The sequence below is a fragment of the Cynoglossus semilaevis genome, chromosome 1 (genome assembly GCF_000523025.1).
Source record: "Cynoglossus semilaevis isolate Cse_v1.0 chromosome 1, Cse_v1.0, whole genome shotgun sequence".
Taxonomy (NCBI): domain Eukaryota; kingdom Metazoa; phylum Chordata; class Actinopteri; order Pleuronectiformes; family Cynoglossidae; genus Cynoglossus; species Cynoglossus semilaevis.
The window spans coordinates 20,912,666-20,929,339 of record NC_024307.1 but is presented as its reverse complement, the minus strand read 5'-3'; the positions used below and the strand labels follow the sequence as shown (position 1 = coordinate 20,929,339).

Sequence of the window (16,674 nt, the reverse complement as noted above, 5' to 3'; positions counted from 1 at the left end):
GCTGTCAGAGGGATGGATGGGTAGGTCTTAAAATTAAGGACTTGAAGGGTGTGATCTATCCTCCCTTTATGACGTCTTTTCAGTTCATTTATAACTCCTATGCATGCTTTATATTGGCATGACTGTTAAGCAATACATAAACTAGAGGGCAGTGCTAAGCTCAGAGATTATTGTCACTGACTTTTTGTCATACTTTTTTGGGAGTATGTGGGCTGAATTGCACAATAGTGCCCCCTTTGATTTTCAGTTGTACTGCTCCGTTACATGTGATGGGGTACGCATCAGCAAGCTCTCCAAAAATGTAGCAAATCATGCACACACAATAACGCAGCGGATGGACAAAGGGCTCTGCATACATACTTAGCATTGAGCATGAACCCAGCTTTAAAGCATGTAATGGTATGAGGGTACACGGAGTATTTATTGTTTTGATTATGTATACAGGTACTTGTTGGTTGACAGCGCAGAGGTGAACAACTCCGGGGTGTGTGTGATGTGGTGGTTGTTATGGGCGATGCCTATCCTCTGGCTGTTGGGAGAGGCAGAGGGCGGAGTCTGCATGCCGATCTCCTTCAAGCGCTGGTCCTGTGAGGGAGAAATTCAGATATTCAAGTTTTATTTAACCTTCAAATATGGATCTGGGGTGTGGACACATGAAGCAAAAAAAAAAGTTAATAAAACTATTTCTATCCCAAAACAATGATATATCTTTGTTCACTGGTCAGCTTATTTTAGATAAGCTTTCTTTTTTATTGTTGTATTGTTGAGTTTGTCAATCCAAATACCAAAATCACAGATCACTGATGCAAGACTCGCCAGGCTGGCCTCCAACTTTAAGTACCAAAATCATTGTCTTGGTTTCTCCTGCCAAGCTCGACTAGTGCTGAAGTAATTCACCAGATTCCAGATAATAACTGACAACTAAATCCAATTCCTTAAAGCCAAGAGTGTTATGTTGTTTTCAGAATAGCAACAAAAACTCATCCAACTGTGCCTGCAGTTTTCAGCATGACAGCGAAACCTGAGCCTGCCACAAACACTATCTGACAGAAGGGTGCAGCTGAAATGACGCCTGACTTGCTGTTGACAGAGAGAAGTATTAAAACAACTTAGTGGAAAATACAGAAAAATAAACTGATATCAAAACTAAAGATTAAAATTTTTAGGTCAGAGTTTGGAGTGTAGAGTTCAATCATTTGGAGATTGGACAATTGCACCTCAGTGGTAACTCTGCAGCTGGTGGATTCAAACCTGCAACCTTCTGGACCGGAGTCCAGAAGGTTGCTTAAGCACTAACACACCACTGCCCACTACAGACATGGTGCTACTGTCTGTGAACCACACTTTTTGAAAGTCTTCCAAAAAGCGTCTGAAAGATTTATATAAAAATATCTCTGCTCTGGATGTATATATAGTTGACTGTTAGAAAGCAAATGGAATGTATTTATTACATTATATCTGCAGACAGACTTAGTAGTAGTTTGGCTTTTTTTGACTATTATTTAAAGTAATATAATGGGCAGAAAATCTGTCTGATAAAACGAGCAATGTTTATATAAAAGTAATGATTATCATTTGTGTTTAATCAATTAATAAATGCACGGTATTTGAAATACACTACACTAGAAAGAAATGTAAAAGTAAACCAAAAGTACTTTCCTGTTGACAACCTCTGGCACAAACTCAACACTTTGATGGTGCCCTGACATTTTGTGGTTTTAATAAAAGATATATCTTTTCCTTTCCCCCAGTGTTTTATTTTTTGCATGAATATGAATGTTTTGCCGCAGGCCGAGTTGGATACACGCTGCTAACAGCAGGAAAATCCAGCTCTCGACATCCTCTCAACACTGCGTTTTAAAAAATCACTTTGCCCGACAAACAGGTTTTTAATGCCATGTGCAAAGACGGTGGCTTTAAACCTGGATAAAAGTGCAACACACCTCTCCCTGCAATTTTCACTACGTATTAAAGCTGTCAGGGCAATTTGAGTTATCCCATAAGTGACTGTATTATACTTTATTGCTCTGTTGATTGATTTTGTCACTCTTGCTGTTTTTATTGCCTTTTTGTTGTGCTCTGCTCCATCTGCCTATATTTCCCGCTGGATCCTATTACATTTTCTGCAATGACCTAATTTCACCAGAGGGATCAATAAATTTGTGTCTTATCCTAGTTGATAATGTACTGGGAAATAAATTCAGTTCAAAATAAACACTGGTTCTGATGGAAGAAGGAAACCATGTGGTTACAGTGCAGAAACTCATACCAATGATTTAGAGCAGTTACAGGAAATGTGTGTGTTTGGGCCTGTTTCTAACACAGGGACCCGGAACTAAACTGTCCCTGAGAGGAAGCATTATGAAGGTGGAGTTTCCTGCTTTTTCCTTCCTGGTTGATTGAAGAACATGATGTTTATTTAATTTATTTTTTCAGCCTTTGAAAAAAACAAAACAAACCTATGGAATATTCTCTCTAAAAAGTGGTTTATTGGACAGACCAAGAAGAAGGTTGAGGTCATCTGGGGGTTGTTTTGTTGTAGGTACAGTCTGATAACAGTGGGTACTTAATATGTTTTATTTACACCTAAGTAGACACTAGACTTTTTTTTTTTTTTTGTGAAATCCATTGACACTGGCTCAAAGGAGTTTCTTTAAGCAAAGTTGGGAAAATGATCCAACTTCCTCTACACCGTGGTCCAGCTTTAAAGGAATTTGGATTTTTGGCAGATTAATAAACACAGTCTCCTCCTGCACCAGCCTGAGCTGAGTGCAGCCTTCATTTATATTCTGACACTGTAGCAGGGAACAAACGAGATGCTGCTGTTATTGTTTTGGGCCACGGCCACAGCTGGACAGTAGCTGACAATGTGAGTGTTTGTGCATGTGTGTGTCCATATGGACACCAGGGTGCGCAGACAGCTGGACCTGTGTATCTGGACGACCCTGACAAACCTCATGCTTCCTCCCTGTGTTCCCGGCTATGTTATGTTCTCACTTGCACTTTATCTCCACTCTCCTTTCCTCACTTAAATCCAAAGGTAATCAGTGGACCTTGGCAGAAACAGGGCAGCCAAGGGCACGGCTAACATCCAATCAGCCGTGCACACAGACACACCAAGACACACTGGCAGCACACACTGCGTCTAATCTGCCAGGGGTGTGTACACAAACAGCACAGCTCACAGATACTGGCAATCACTATGAGAGACAGACTGTATCTGTGCTGCCAGGATGATGTGCATGCTTAATGTGCAAATAGACACACACAGTCACGCTGAGTCGTTGTGTGACTGTTTTGTAGCGTCGCCACTTGCTCAATTACAGTTTGCTGTAAGGCAGGACTCCCAAGGCTGGAGCGAGAAATGTCAACAAATTTTTGCACACGATTTTGTATTTTGCTCCAGTCGCCACCGAGACTCTTGGCCTTTATATATCTGGCAGGAATTCAGGTGTCACCAAACGGTGACGCAGTCAGTCAGCACGGCACAAAGGGTTCTTATATAAAGTAGGAAGAATTCAGGGTCAAAACTTGGTGGTGGCTTGGGCAACAATGTGTTCGTGAAACACCTGAAATTACTTTTGATAAATTTCAACGATGAAGGATTTTAACTGTTCCTATAAAATAGATGGTTAACTTCTGCGAATCTCAGTTTACAAATTGCCAGCTGGGCATCTGAGGAGCACACACCCCCCAGCCTGTCTGTCTCCCTATCATTTACTGAAGGAAGTCACCTAGAAATATTTATCCCAGTCGATCAACAGTAATACTTCAGAGTAAACTAAAACATTCATTGTTCACGAGATAACATTCATTACTTCACCATAATAACTAGATACTGCAGGAAATCTTGATGTGCTTTAACTTGTTTGTTTGAACTCTGCAACTTAAATCTTTTACTAGGGCTGCCAAAATATTGTAAATGTGATTAACCCCAGTGTAGCTGCTGATTAATCATGAATAATCATGATTAATCAAACTAAAATAACATAAATATGAGATGAGTGTTTTACCCATTTTTATTTGTGACTAATCTAAAGTGGAAAAATGTCAAGAATACCATCCAAAAGTATAAATCTAAATTTAGACAAAAAAACATATAGACTACTTAATTGAAAGCTCTAAACCCATATAAAAAAGTGAATTTTTCCAACTTTACATTGGAATTCCTAATCATTCACTTACCTCACTACATCTCTGTGACATTTAAGCACCTAACAAACAAAAGGGTCAACGCAGCTCCTAATTGTTACCACAGACATTGATAAATCATAAAGCCTTGGTCTAAATCAGGGGTCTACAACCCTTTTGAAAATGAGAGCTAATAATAATCAGTTCAGGGACATAAAATAGAAGACACTCTTCTCACCATCATCATTGCACCAATTTGAGCAACTGGAACTGATTCAAAAAGCACAGTAACAGTAACAATTTTTTTACCCTCTCGTTGATTAGTTTTATTTTACTACGTTGGTGACCCCTGGTCTAAATGTTCTCACAACTGTAACGTTAATATTGGTCCTTATCTATTTCCAACTACAGCTCTTTTTGGTATTACAAAGAGAGCTCAAAACAAGGGTTACCTTAAGTGCCTGCAGTCTGGCCTGTTCCTCCTCCAACGCTTGCTGTTTCTCCTTCTCATCCATACGACTAAAAGACATGCCGGTGGAGGACAGGGACGATACGGCGTTGGACAGAGTAGACGCCCTGCGGTGACATAGACAAACAAATGTAAGCCTTTCCTACAGATGTTTAAAGAGTTAGAGCGATGAAAGGGTTCAGTCACTGAGACACCTGCCTTGTGTCTGCGTTTAATTCCTTGGTCTTCCTGCCCTCTAAAGAGGCCAGGTGCTGCTCCAAGGCCTCGAGGAGGCTGCTGGGGGCCTGCGAGACAGATGCAAAGCATGATTAATAAAATCATTTTGTTTAAAGAAAAACACTTCTGTTAACACTTTCTTTCCTTATTTAAGTTAAAGAGCCACACCATAGATGGCACTGAAGTGGAGGCACAAACTGCAGTGGTTGCAAAAAGATGTGCATAAAAATAGAAACTCACGGTCGTGTCCCTATGCATGGTCTGCAAGAAATGTTGGCCGTCTTTGTGACCCACAAAGGCAATGTAAACTTCTTAATTATTTAATTCTTCTTGTTTTTTTTAAAGTCACTGAAACAATTTCACAGAGTTTAGTTACAACTTTATACCCAAGATTTATGTGGTGGAAAGCAATAAAAGTTGCTCCTCCTTAATTGTCTGCTATTTATGAATGATTTTAGGATATTTAGGTGGGTAATTTTTGGAGATAAGGAGCATCTCAGTTGCCATATTCAATATCGATTCATCAGGAAGTAATTAATATGTGGACTACCAGTGTGAGGTCCCTTGATAAAAGGACAAGCTGAATGATTCTTCTTGTTTGGCTTTGGCTGGCAAATAGGAACAGGAACTGGTCAAACGGGTCTGGCTGTTGCAGCCAATACTGGTCACAGACCATACACTGAAGAAGGGCTTAGGGTTTCACCTACCACTTTATGATTCAATTATTGTTTAGGTACCACCAACAACTGTTCAATAATAAATTGTGAGACTCAAATATTGGTACTTTTGAACCACCAGTTCCTTTTGCAACCAGGAGAGTACATCAGTTCTCCTCTAGGCTGCGCCCTACATCTGAAGCACTAACACGGCGCATATGCAAACAACAGGCACTTAGAGTTAGTTGGTCTCACAGGAAGGTATCAGAGCAACCCAGGATCCAAGAATAACCACGTGAACATGCAAGATACACTAACATTGTTAGAAGGAGACTCAGAGGAGAACGAGAACAAAGGAGGAGTTTGAACAAGAGAGAATGAGAGAAATCTCCTGGAGTACAGAGGAGAGGCTGCACCCCACTTCACAGGAGCAGGAGGTGATAGCGTCTGTGCTCCTTATTTTTTTCCCCCCACCCAGACCACATTTATCTTCACCCTGCCGTGTTTTCACTTCGACTGCAAAGTCTCTGTCAACCTCGCACAATGAGCTCTGGGACGCCCTCTGTACCTCGGACTTTCAGGACGTTGCTGCTGTAGTTTCGCAAACAATGCTTATCTATTCCACTTCTAAGGAACAACAAAAAACAATATTACACCTAAACCTTTTTAACCTTTTCTTAATTACTTTCCAGGAATAATTTCCAGGAGGCTAAGAGTTTCAAAAGCAGGCTTTGTTAAAAAAAATGAAATGAACTGTAAGCATTAAACTGAGTTCAAGCAGCAGGTTACATTACAAATAGTGGCTACACCACAGTGGAGAACAAATGAGAAGCAGACCCTTCGATCTTAACAAAGACAGTACAATTACATGACTTGAGGGAACTAACTTATGGTTAAAAAGTTTAGAAATACAAATTTAAGTCATAAATTACTTCGATTTACTTAAAGTGAGAGGAATTCTTTTAAGCTCATCTATTCATCTGGCTGGTTAGAACCCAGAGCCTTCTGGTGAAGATCCTACAAACGCACCCCTCAACCCCACGAATTATTTCAAAGCTTGATCAATACTACTGGATAATAAAGTTAAGATTTTAGTTCCCCCATTTGTGTATATTATATATTATGTCCAGAACCATCTTTAATGCTCTGTCCATGGCTGACTGTGTTCTGTCCCATTTATTCATTTATTTTTCCAAGACTTCTGTTGGAAAATTGTCTCACCTGATTAGTAAAATACTTTCCCATTTATTTTTTTGTTTAGTGCTCAGTAAAATATTGAAAGCAAGGCATGAAAAAACCTAGTTGCTAAGAGCTAACAACCAAATAATAAGCCCAAAAATCATCAAGATATGTCATCATTAAAACTGATATCTGCTTCAGTTCTTTTACTTGCAAAGTAGAACCACTCCATTTAAACAGTCCAGTTGAGCTTTAGAAATATGTGGGTAAAAGTAAGGCTGACAGCTGCATTAGCAAGCAGGAAACCAGCGACGATCATGCATACATGTAAAATTCAACATCACGGTGCAGGAAGGGTACAGAAAAAACAAGACCTCTGGCTGGGGAGAAAGGGGAGGGAATTCTTGTACTGTGAAAATGTGACAACGTCATGTCTGCCTCTCCATCCACAGGAATGTGAAGTGTGCTTTAAGGAGAGCCAGAAACACACACACACACACACACACCTGCACACATACACATTTTTTGGCCACTAAGGCCTTTGTGGCTTGCTGGAAGGGTGGGCTCTTGCCAAAACGTTGCCTGGTTTTCAGAGAAACAGAGACTGGCAGAAGAGAAAGATACACTATTTAACTGTAGGGCGTGTTTGAATAGGCGGAGCATGAAGAGGTTGCGTAAGCCTGGTCAATATTAGGTCTCTCACACACACAAAAACACACACACTAAATGTGAATACTCCCTGAACTTTGGGCTCTCTCGGCTCTAAAGTCCTAACACTGGCGCCTAAACTCTTGTTGAAAATCAGGTATAAATCAATTTCAGATGTTTAAAATAAGTTGCAATAATTGGACAGAAACAGCACTGTTTTTTCCCACACCTAAACCTACAAAGAAAACCTGCAATTATAGTTCAAACAGAAACAAAAGCATAAGTCCACGGTTTGTACATCGGGTGCATTTATGTCTTAAATAACATCACGTGTCATGAAGACAATAACAGATGAATCAGTTTTTCTTATTTTGAAGGCCCGGAGACTTTGATATTTGTAAAAGCTAGAAGCGCAGGAGTCCCCCTTCTTATTCTTTCCCACGTTTCCATTTCTGGATAATAATTACACTGTGATGCTGGGGTTAGTGGCTATTAAAGCACCATCACTTTGCATGCTGATGCAACAATGTCGTGCATGACAAACATGAAATAAACAACATCTAAACAAGACAAGGCATTCTAATGAGCGAATGCAAACTCGGGCGCAGGGATTTGTCTTCATGCAGATGAAGGCAGAGAGGGCAGAAGGGTGAAGCCTTATTTTCTATGCATGAGGTTTTCTGCCCTTTCGCTCGTCGTGTCAGAGCTCTGCCTGCCGCACAACCACACACACAAGTCACCCGAGGCCAACACAGATACGCACACACATACATACACATGTATTGCAGCGAGTCAACATCATGTCGCTACACTCATGGCATTACAAAACGCATGAACATGCCTGTCAGTGTATCAGAGTGGATCAGATATCCAGGACAAATGTGTGTTAGCATCATGGATCAGTGGTTCTCAAACTTTTTACACCACATCCCAACTGTGTGACCAAAAATATTGGTCCTAAGCAATGCCAGTCTGTTTCCCCGACTCATTCCCTTGATGACGTATTTTTGTGTGAGAGATGACATCACACACACGCTCCCTTATTTGGTTTGCATAAAAAAAAGACACTGAGAGCTGTTTCCACAACATGTGGAGCTTGGATAATAACAAATCAGGGAAATACCTCCAGCATGCAGCAACATTTAGTCGCACAGCACGCAATTTACGATTGACTTGCACTAAAATGTGTTCCATCTTCAATATCTCAAGTAGCATTACAATCATCCGTGTCCTGTCCTGTGCCAATGCTAACAGCATTTGTCAACCTGTGTTCACTACATAATAATGTCCCTTGCCTATAATAACATTTAGCTCCAGTGTAATGTGTCACTAAGTTACTATGGTGGAATTGACATCTGACCACCTTAAACCTCTACCACAAGATGACAGTCCACAAGATTTTCAAGGCAGAAAAAAAACAGATAAAACATTTTCAGTGCCTGGTTGTGTTCCTTTTTATATCATCAGCAAAGCTCAATGGCTGCTTGAGCTTTGACGGCTTTTCAGACACTGACTAACTCTATATCTATATCTATATATATATATATATATATATATATACATACATGTATATGTATATATATACATACATACATACATATATATAGACACAACTACAACTATTTAATTCTGTAAATAACAGTGTATTATTTTATCCAAATCTCTTTCTTTATACATCTTTTTTGCACTTTATGTGGATCAGTAGACCAATTGCCTTGTACTGCAGCAAAGTGTATTTACCTACAACGACGATGAAGTTCATCTCATCTTAACTTATCTTTACGGAAATTAAGTTCCCTTGATGACCACTGGAGGGAGCACATATGCTAACTGGTAACCGTACCATAGTTTGAGAACAGCTGTCATAGACGTTGAAAACTTTCCTCAAACTCCATGTTTAGGTTTACTTCAATGGAACATGATGTTGTTTTGGCAATTTAGAGGGAAAACGAGTCCTTAGATATGGTATAATCCATAGCTTACACAAAGATAAGAGATGCAGGGTCTAAACCATGCAGTGTGCAACACACCACCTACACTGTATGATCCTTTAGTTTTCTGCAGTGATGGACAAAAAGGAAAATATCCTCTTTTGTGAATATTATTTGGCTTGAAGACTTACTGTATATGCAAAACCTTAATAACGTTCAATGACTTTGGAATTGTTACTACCTCAGGGAAAAAGCCACGCAGTCTCTCTAACTGGAATCCTTTAGCCTAATATGCGCTCCATTTAGGTAGGTAAATAGGGACGTCAGTTTAAACTTTGCTGCACACACACTCCCACGTGTGCTCTAGGTTGGTATGGATGTTGAGCAATACACCAAGCAGTGCTGAATTCAAAATTTAAACTATTTTCAATGCTTTGAACCTGCACAGAATTCCAATCTTATTTAGTCCCATAAGTGTAATTTTTGTTTTGTTTTTCTAAGTTTTCTGTCCCTGTGAGCCAGCAAAGTATGCATCCGCGTTCCTGTGAGCCAGCAAAGTATGCATCCGCAAGCATGTCAAAGAAACACCGTCTTAAGCAGATTTTGTCCACAGAGGACAGATGAGGGTCCATGTGCATACTAAGAGTTTACCATTACCCTAACCACATTGTTTTTGTTGTCAGTTCTCCATAATCGTTTCATCCACGTAGCACAGTACATATTCTCAAAGATTTAAGTTTGGCCAAAATATTTTCCTTTTTAAATGCACCAATCCTTTTTACTCCAATTGTTTTCTTTTAATGTGTCATATGATTATTTTATCTCTTTCTTTTATTGGACATTTGAATTTAGCCCATTCATCTTCAGAAAGTTGGGTTGGAGGGCATATTTTAATCTGAGCACATATCAGAAGTACTGGGTGGATGCTGTGCTTCCTGTTCAACCAACCAACACAAGGCTTATATTACTATATTATTTTATTGTTTCTTATTAAAATTGTATCATTTCTTACTTTATTATTTATTTTTATTTCACCAGAATGTGCAGTATGTGGTACAACTTAACCCCCCAAAAAAGCACGAAGTGATATATTTCAAAAGTGTTTTCCATGTTGAGGAGTAGAGTTCCATAAATACCTTTTGCTTTATTATTGGGATTTCCATCCTTTTATGTGGAATAAATCCAAAACAGATAATTTTGTCTAATATTTGTCATCATGTGCTTTCATGAGTGAAAATCTTTACTCCCTCGCTAACTTCTCCTTAATTAGCACGATTAGAAAAAACAGACTTTAAGCAATTCTTTTGAAGTTGAACACAACTTGGCATATAAGTTTATCCTTGAGGATTAAAACAGAAATGGCGCTCTTTATTCCCTTGCCTGCTCCAGTCTTATTTTGAAGTCTTTTTAGTTGCAATTATTATTATATCCAGGATCCAAGGGCTGACCCCATTATTCAAAGTCCTTGAAGGCTTTTAAAATCCACGTGTTAAAAACCGGCAGGGTGTCTGCTAACGACACAGTGCAAACCTCAGCATGATGTTCACACCATAATGAACATTTAGAAGAAGGAGAAGGAAAGCAGGAAAGGAAAAAAAAAGTCAATCAAACAAGTGGATTTGAAGACTGAGGTCTTGGATTAGATGAGAGGATAAGTACATGGAGGCAGATACATATTGTTCAAAAAGAAACAAAAGGTGGAAAATGTTGGAGAGAGAGTGGCAAGTGAGATGTACACTGACCTGTGAGAGATCTGGGATGTCACCCTGATCTATTCCAACTTCCTGTCATCCAGAACAACATAAAAATGGAGAAAGGTGGGAGGAATAGATGAATAAAAATGATAGAAAAATTAAAAAACAAAACAGCAAAGGGATTGGTTACTCCATGCATTGGAACTGTCAACATAAACAGCAACAGAAATAAAACAGAAAATGTCTGTGGCATCAGGACTGGTGAATGAAATGACTAATCTTGTGTTGGACCAATGAGAGGGTGAGAGTGACCACTGCGACGAATGAATGACAACATGCAAAACACATCTTAAAAAAGATAGTATGGGTATGATTCCTCATTGATTTTATTATTTTTCATTATAATTCTGGCATTGTTCTATCAAGACTAATTATATCAGACAGTTTTATATATTGTTTTGCCTGATGGTAGTTTACAATTCATTTTATTAAGTAATAATATAATTACTATAAAATAATAGCATTAATAGCAAAATACGCAACATGATGAAAAAAAAATAATAATCAAGATACCGCCTACAGAAATAAATGGTTCTTCTTCATGTCAAAGTATTTTTTTGTGCAGTGAAACTAATTTTCTGCATTTCTGCATAGATTTCTAGCCTGAATTTAGTCTGCTTAGGGAAATCAACTTTGGTCTTTGTTTTTTTTAGTGCTTAAAATGGATGAAACAAAGGAGAGAGGGAAGGAAGAGAACGTGAGAAAGAAAGAGGGATGATCTGTGTGTAGTGGGAGACGGAGAGTCGCACCAGTATCCGTCTTTGTCATGGGGAGAGGGAAGGAGAAAGGAAATGGATGGAGGAGTGTAGGGAGTAGGAGGAGAAGGAGCGAACCAAGTCCTCCATCTTTATGTTATTTTGGGTCTGTGGGAGTGTGGATAATGTACACACAATATGTGTGTGTGTACATAAAGCAAATTTAGGGCAGTGGGGGTAGTCCAGGTAAATCTGTGTTCACCCAAGAGCTTCAGATACACAGCTGCAGCTCCACAGAGTTAAAGAACTTGAATCCTAAATAATTTAAACAGACAAACGTACTTTAAAAATGTACACAGACAAAAATATAAACACTAATTGATTCGAAGTTACCGAACACTATGCAAACACCTAGCAACGAGACTGAAGAATGCAGTTGATAGGAAACCAAAAAGCAAATATGAGTTAGCTTGGCTAACACACATGTCTAAAATATAGGTAAGCCTTAAAACAGATGCAGGAGAGTCTGTGTGTGTGTGTGTGTGTGTGTGTGTGTGTGTGTGTGTGTGTGTGTGTGTGACTTCACCTCTGCCACTTTGAGGAACTCTGACAGCTTTGTCATCCTGCATAGAAATTTCTTGTAGATGTCCAGAGCATCTTTACACTGGTTCTTCTTCATGTCAAAGTATTTCTCTGGAGACAGAGGAGAGAAGAAGACATAGACCACTTCAACATTACATTATTAGTGCACAAGTCCAGTGTCACATTTTCAGGTAAAAGCTTGAGCAGATTTAACAAAGTGTACAGAGAGATGTGTGTGTGCAAATGCTTAACGTTGGGTGAGAGGGCAGGTGTCTTACCCAACAGGTTGATGACCCCTTCATTATAGGCTGCAAACAGCCTGATGGAGTCTTTGAAGAGCAGCATGAAGGCAGAGTTGATAACTCCATTGGTCAGCTCATTAGGGTTGGCCTAAGAGGGCAGAGAGGCAGAAAGAGAGGGATGGGGGGGGGGGAGAGAGAGAGAGAGAGAGAATGTGTTAGAGAGGGGCGGACAGAAGAAGGAAAGATAGAAATGGAGATACAATGGGAATAGTGGGATAAAGAGAGAGAGAAAATGAAAGACAGGGAAAGATTGTGAGAACGATAGAGTGGGATAGAATGAGAGAAACAGAAATAAAAGGAGGGAGAGACCTAGATAAAGATTTTGGTTGATTGATAGGGAGATCGTGGTAAAAAAATGAACACTGGGAAAAATATAGAGATACATAAAAAGTTGAAAAACATAAGTGAGAAAGTGAGAAAGAGAGAGAGAGAGAGAAAGAGAGATCTCCCAGAAAACATCTTCTTCCAAGAAATCACAGCTGTCACATAGATCATGGCTCAACAAGCAGCTGTCAGCTTTGTTTAGGTAGTGATAAAAGACAACAACAGAGCATAGACCCACTGTAGAGACCAAAGTGAAGAAAATCATCATCTTCATCATCTCTGTGTGTTTTTCTTCTTTAAAGCCTGAGAGCACACACTCCAACATACCCATACATTTCCATCTCCCAGCATGCTTCTTTAACTCCATTGTTGAAGAGAAATCATCAAGCCTTCATAATCACTTGTTTTAATTTACATTTTGAGGGAATCATACCACGATTGACACATGCACACACACATACACACACGCACACTGCTGGATTTCTCACCTGGAAATCCAGCAGTGCATCCAGCTGGTTCTGAATGATGGGTAGCGTCTTGATCAGCTTCTCCGTGGTCATGGTGCGCATCACTCCATCAACGCTGACAGAGGAAAACAAAGAAAGATGATTCTTATTCACAGTAGTGTGCTTGGTTGTTCAGGAAGGTGTGGAAAATGCTTTCACTTCCCCCCACAGACACATGAAATGTCAAGGAGTTTAGCAGAAAGCAAATGAAAATGTTGTCATGTTGGATGTGACTAATCCTCAACCTTCTCCTCATTTAATCTAGATACTCCAGTTTTAAAGGAACTCTGCAGGAAGGTTGTTCTAAACATTTTGTAGAAGAAACCAAGGGCATTCTGTTGGCTGGTCAATACTCTTCTGTGTCTTCACATGAACAAAGACACTGTATGATGTAGAGGTGTGGACGATGTGTGTCCTCCGGGACAACAGACTTCTCAACATACTAGATGTGTGTGCCTGGTATTGAGGTTTCTAAACAGGCATTTTGAAAAACGATTACATAACATTAAGAAACAAAAATAAGTCCTTTCACAAATAAATCCTGTAGCTCTTCTTTCACACTGGCACTGGCTGACATTTATGACAACAATCAGTCAATGATCTGCGTATAAAATCTGCCCAAAAATTCAAATATTGCAATCTTCAACTCTTCACATACCTGAATGTGTTGACTGCCAAAAAGAAACCTATAAATTAAAATAAAGCATTTGGAGAAAGGCTGAAATGATGCTTCACTAAAGGATGTTTTACACTGACTTTTAAAAAAAAGAAGCTGATTCGGCAGAGAAAATGACAAAAAGGCAGTTTTCTCAGCTTCTCTGTCTATGTCTGAGCCATAACGGCCACCTTGTAGCCGATGACAAGATTTAGTGTGAAGATGTGTGTGTGTGTGTGTGTGTTTGCACGCAGGGAGACCTTCTCTTACCCTCTTTTCATCTTGGTGAAATCAACAGCCACCAGTCTGTAGGACATGGCCTTCTCGTTCAGGTAACGGCTGTACCGCCTGATGAAAGTCGACATGTCGTAACCTTAGAGAAATATAATGGATCAAGTCAGTTAGATACCTCAGACAGCTACAAATTACTCCTGTCATTTCCTGTCCTGTAAAATAAATTGCTCCTTTCTTCTGTGAAAAGATAGGCTTTAGATGGTTGAAATTGTATACATATACATAATATTTATACAAGACGACTGCTATCTAACAGAAAGACGAAAAACTCACACAGAGGTAACAAGACACTTAATATAAAAAAAATAATAGAAAAAATAGATATGGAATAAATGTTAACCTGAAAATTGCAGGAAAAAAAAGGCACAGATAATTTTCACCAAATTTTTTTAAGTTACTCTGAAGGTAACTTAAAAGTCACTAAAAAAATGAGGTAATTTAAAAAAATTAATGCGTGTATGTGTGTTACCTTGCAGAGCTCCCTTGTCCAGGAAGTTGTGTAGGTTAAAGAGAGTGTTTCTTGATGCTAGGTACTGGATGAAGCGCTGCAAGAAAACACAAATTAACAGGTTAATTTTTTTTTAAATGTATAAATCTAAAACAGGAGCACTTGATGTTAGTGAATTGATTGGCCTGCTGAGGCCCATTGCTCTGAACACACTGCTAACTGGTCAACAGTTATAGGCTACGCTGCTAAGAGCCCAGGAGTCGGTAACACCATAAACTGGATAATTTAACCCATGCGTCACTACAGCTCCATTATCTGTTTATGAAAGTCTAACCTATGCGTCCTTACATCGCCTCAGGCAGAGCTTTGGATGTTTAAAAAAAAAAAAAAAACTGTTCTCCTGCTGTTTCCTTATTCCCCCTGTAATTTATAAAAGGAGAGGGGCGGAGAACAACTGTCAAAAAAAGAAGGCACTAGAAGAGGAAATAATAATTAAAGTTTGATGATTGACAGCAAAATTGAATCAATGTATTAGTAAAAACTCATTTAAATGTTAATGAGATTAAACCCAAAGCTAAAACTAGATCTGGAGAGCTTTCCTGCACTAATACAAGAACCATGGATGTTTTCACACAGAAGAGTCCCTGTCGGATTTCAACATTGCAAAAGATTAGCAAAGAGGGAGCCGCCCATTAAAACTGTCACATTTTTGTTTTTTTACCTGACTGCCCTTTCCAATACAACCCACCCTTTGTGCATAGGTTTAGAAATACTTGGCCATTTCGGAAACTTGAGAGTTTACGTAATTTGTACTTAAAACAACTGCTAATTCTGCTAATTCTTCTAATCTTTACAAAGCCTTATTCAGTTGCTGAAGTACAGAGTTGAAGTATAGAACTTAACTAGTTTACATCTATTTTCCTCAAAGATTTTAGTGCCAGTCATTAAGTACAGCACAAACAAAAATGTGTTGTTTAATTTTTGAAAACATTCAAAGGCACCAGGATTACGTGCATTGTCTTGGAACTAGAAGGAAAAAAAATCTCAGTGATGTAATGTGTTGATTCACTGATGCCATATTTGAATTTCCTGTTTAAAATGCACAGAAGTATTTTCATGACGTTTGTTTCTCTGACTGATTGTGGTAAGAATGCTGTAAAACAGGTTATGGAACAGGTTGACTTGCTGCAAAGGTCAAACAATCCACTACTCTGTGCTGCCATTCACTTCCTGTATTTCACTTCCTAAAAAAGGGTGACAGTTTTTTTTTTGTTGTTGTTGTTGCAACTCTGATCCATTGTGGTGAACCTCACTTTATAGTTGGCTGAACTGTGAGGATGACCACAGTTTTAGAAAAATATTTGGAACTTTATGACATGTCAAGAAGTAATTGTAGCCACAAACACTTTTTTTTCAATAACACAAATGACACAGCTTTTATACACTTAACAAGAGATGTTGTTAAATAATTAAATCATTCTTGCCTGCAAAGTTTGCCTGTTTGCACTGCCAGACACCGTGTGACACTAATGCAAAAAGTAAATAAATAAAAATTAAATTAAATGGGACTTTTTCATCAGCTTATTCTGACCTGTCTTAATCTTTGATAGTTAGATGTCATAAAAATTCCACTGATAGTTTCAGTGTCAACTTTAGGTTCTGCTGCTGGAGAATGAGTATTGAGAAAAATTGGGAAAAAAAACAAAGCTCCTGAAACAAGTTGCGCTTCCAGAAACATACCTTGATTATGAATGTGATTAAAAACATGATAAAAATTTGGCAGGACTTTTGTTTGCACCTGGATTAAGTCTCTAAGGTCTGGTCCTGAATTTGTGTGTTTGTCCCCTGTGTAAGTCTTTGATATCTCAACTTCTTCCTGTCTCT

General features: G+C 38.9%; 1 protein-coding gene across 8 annotated transcripts in view; it reads right to left on the bottom strand.

The window, feature by feature from the left end:
- LOC103384989 (phosphatidylinositol-binding clathrin assembly protein) overlaps window positions 1-16,674 on the bottom strand; it is a 68,950-nt gene that overhangs the window by 23,047 nt on the left and 29,229 nt on the right. For 5 of the 8 annotated variants that reach the window (XM_017034843.2, XM_025060390.1, XM_025060387.1 and 2 more), the window contains 9 exons: window positions 14,812-14,887; window positions 14,319-14,421; window positions 13,376-13,469; window positions 12,540-12,651; window positions 12,266-12,372; window positions 10,973-11,014; window positions 4,799-4,884; window positions 4,584-4,707; window positions 443-585 (listed from right to left, as the gene is read on the bottom strand). In XM_017034843.2, the coding sequence (XP_016890332.1) occupies window positions 443-585; window positions 4,584-4,707; window positions 4,799-4,884; window positions 10,973-11,014; window positions 12,266-12,372; window positions 12,540-12,651; window positions 13,376-13,469; window positions 14,319-14,421; window positions 14,812-14,887 (887 nt within the window). The remainder of the gene's footprint in view (window positions 1-442; window positions 586-4,583; window positions 4,708-4,798; window positions 4,885-10,972; window positions 11,015-12,265; window positions 12,373-12,539; window positions 12,652-13,375; window positions 13,470-14,318; window positions 14,422-14,811; window positions 14,888-16,674) is intronic. The other 3 variants (XM_025060380.1, XM_025060384.1, XM_025060399.1) reach the window with 1 other exon arrangement.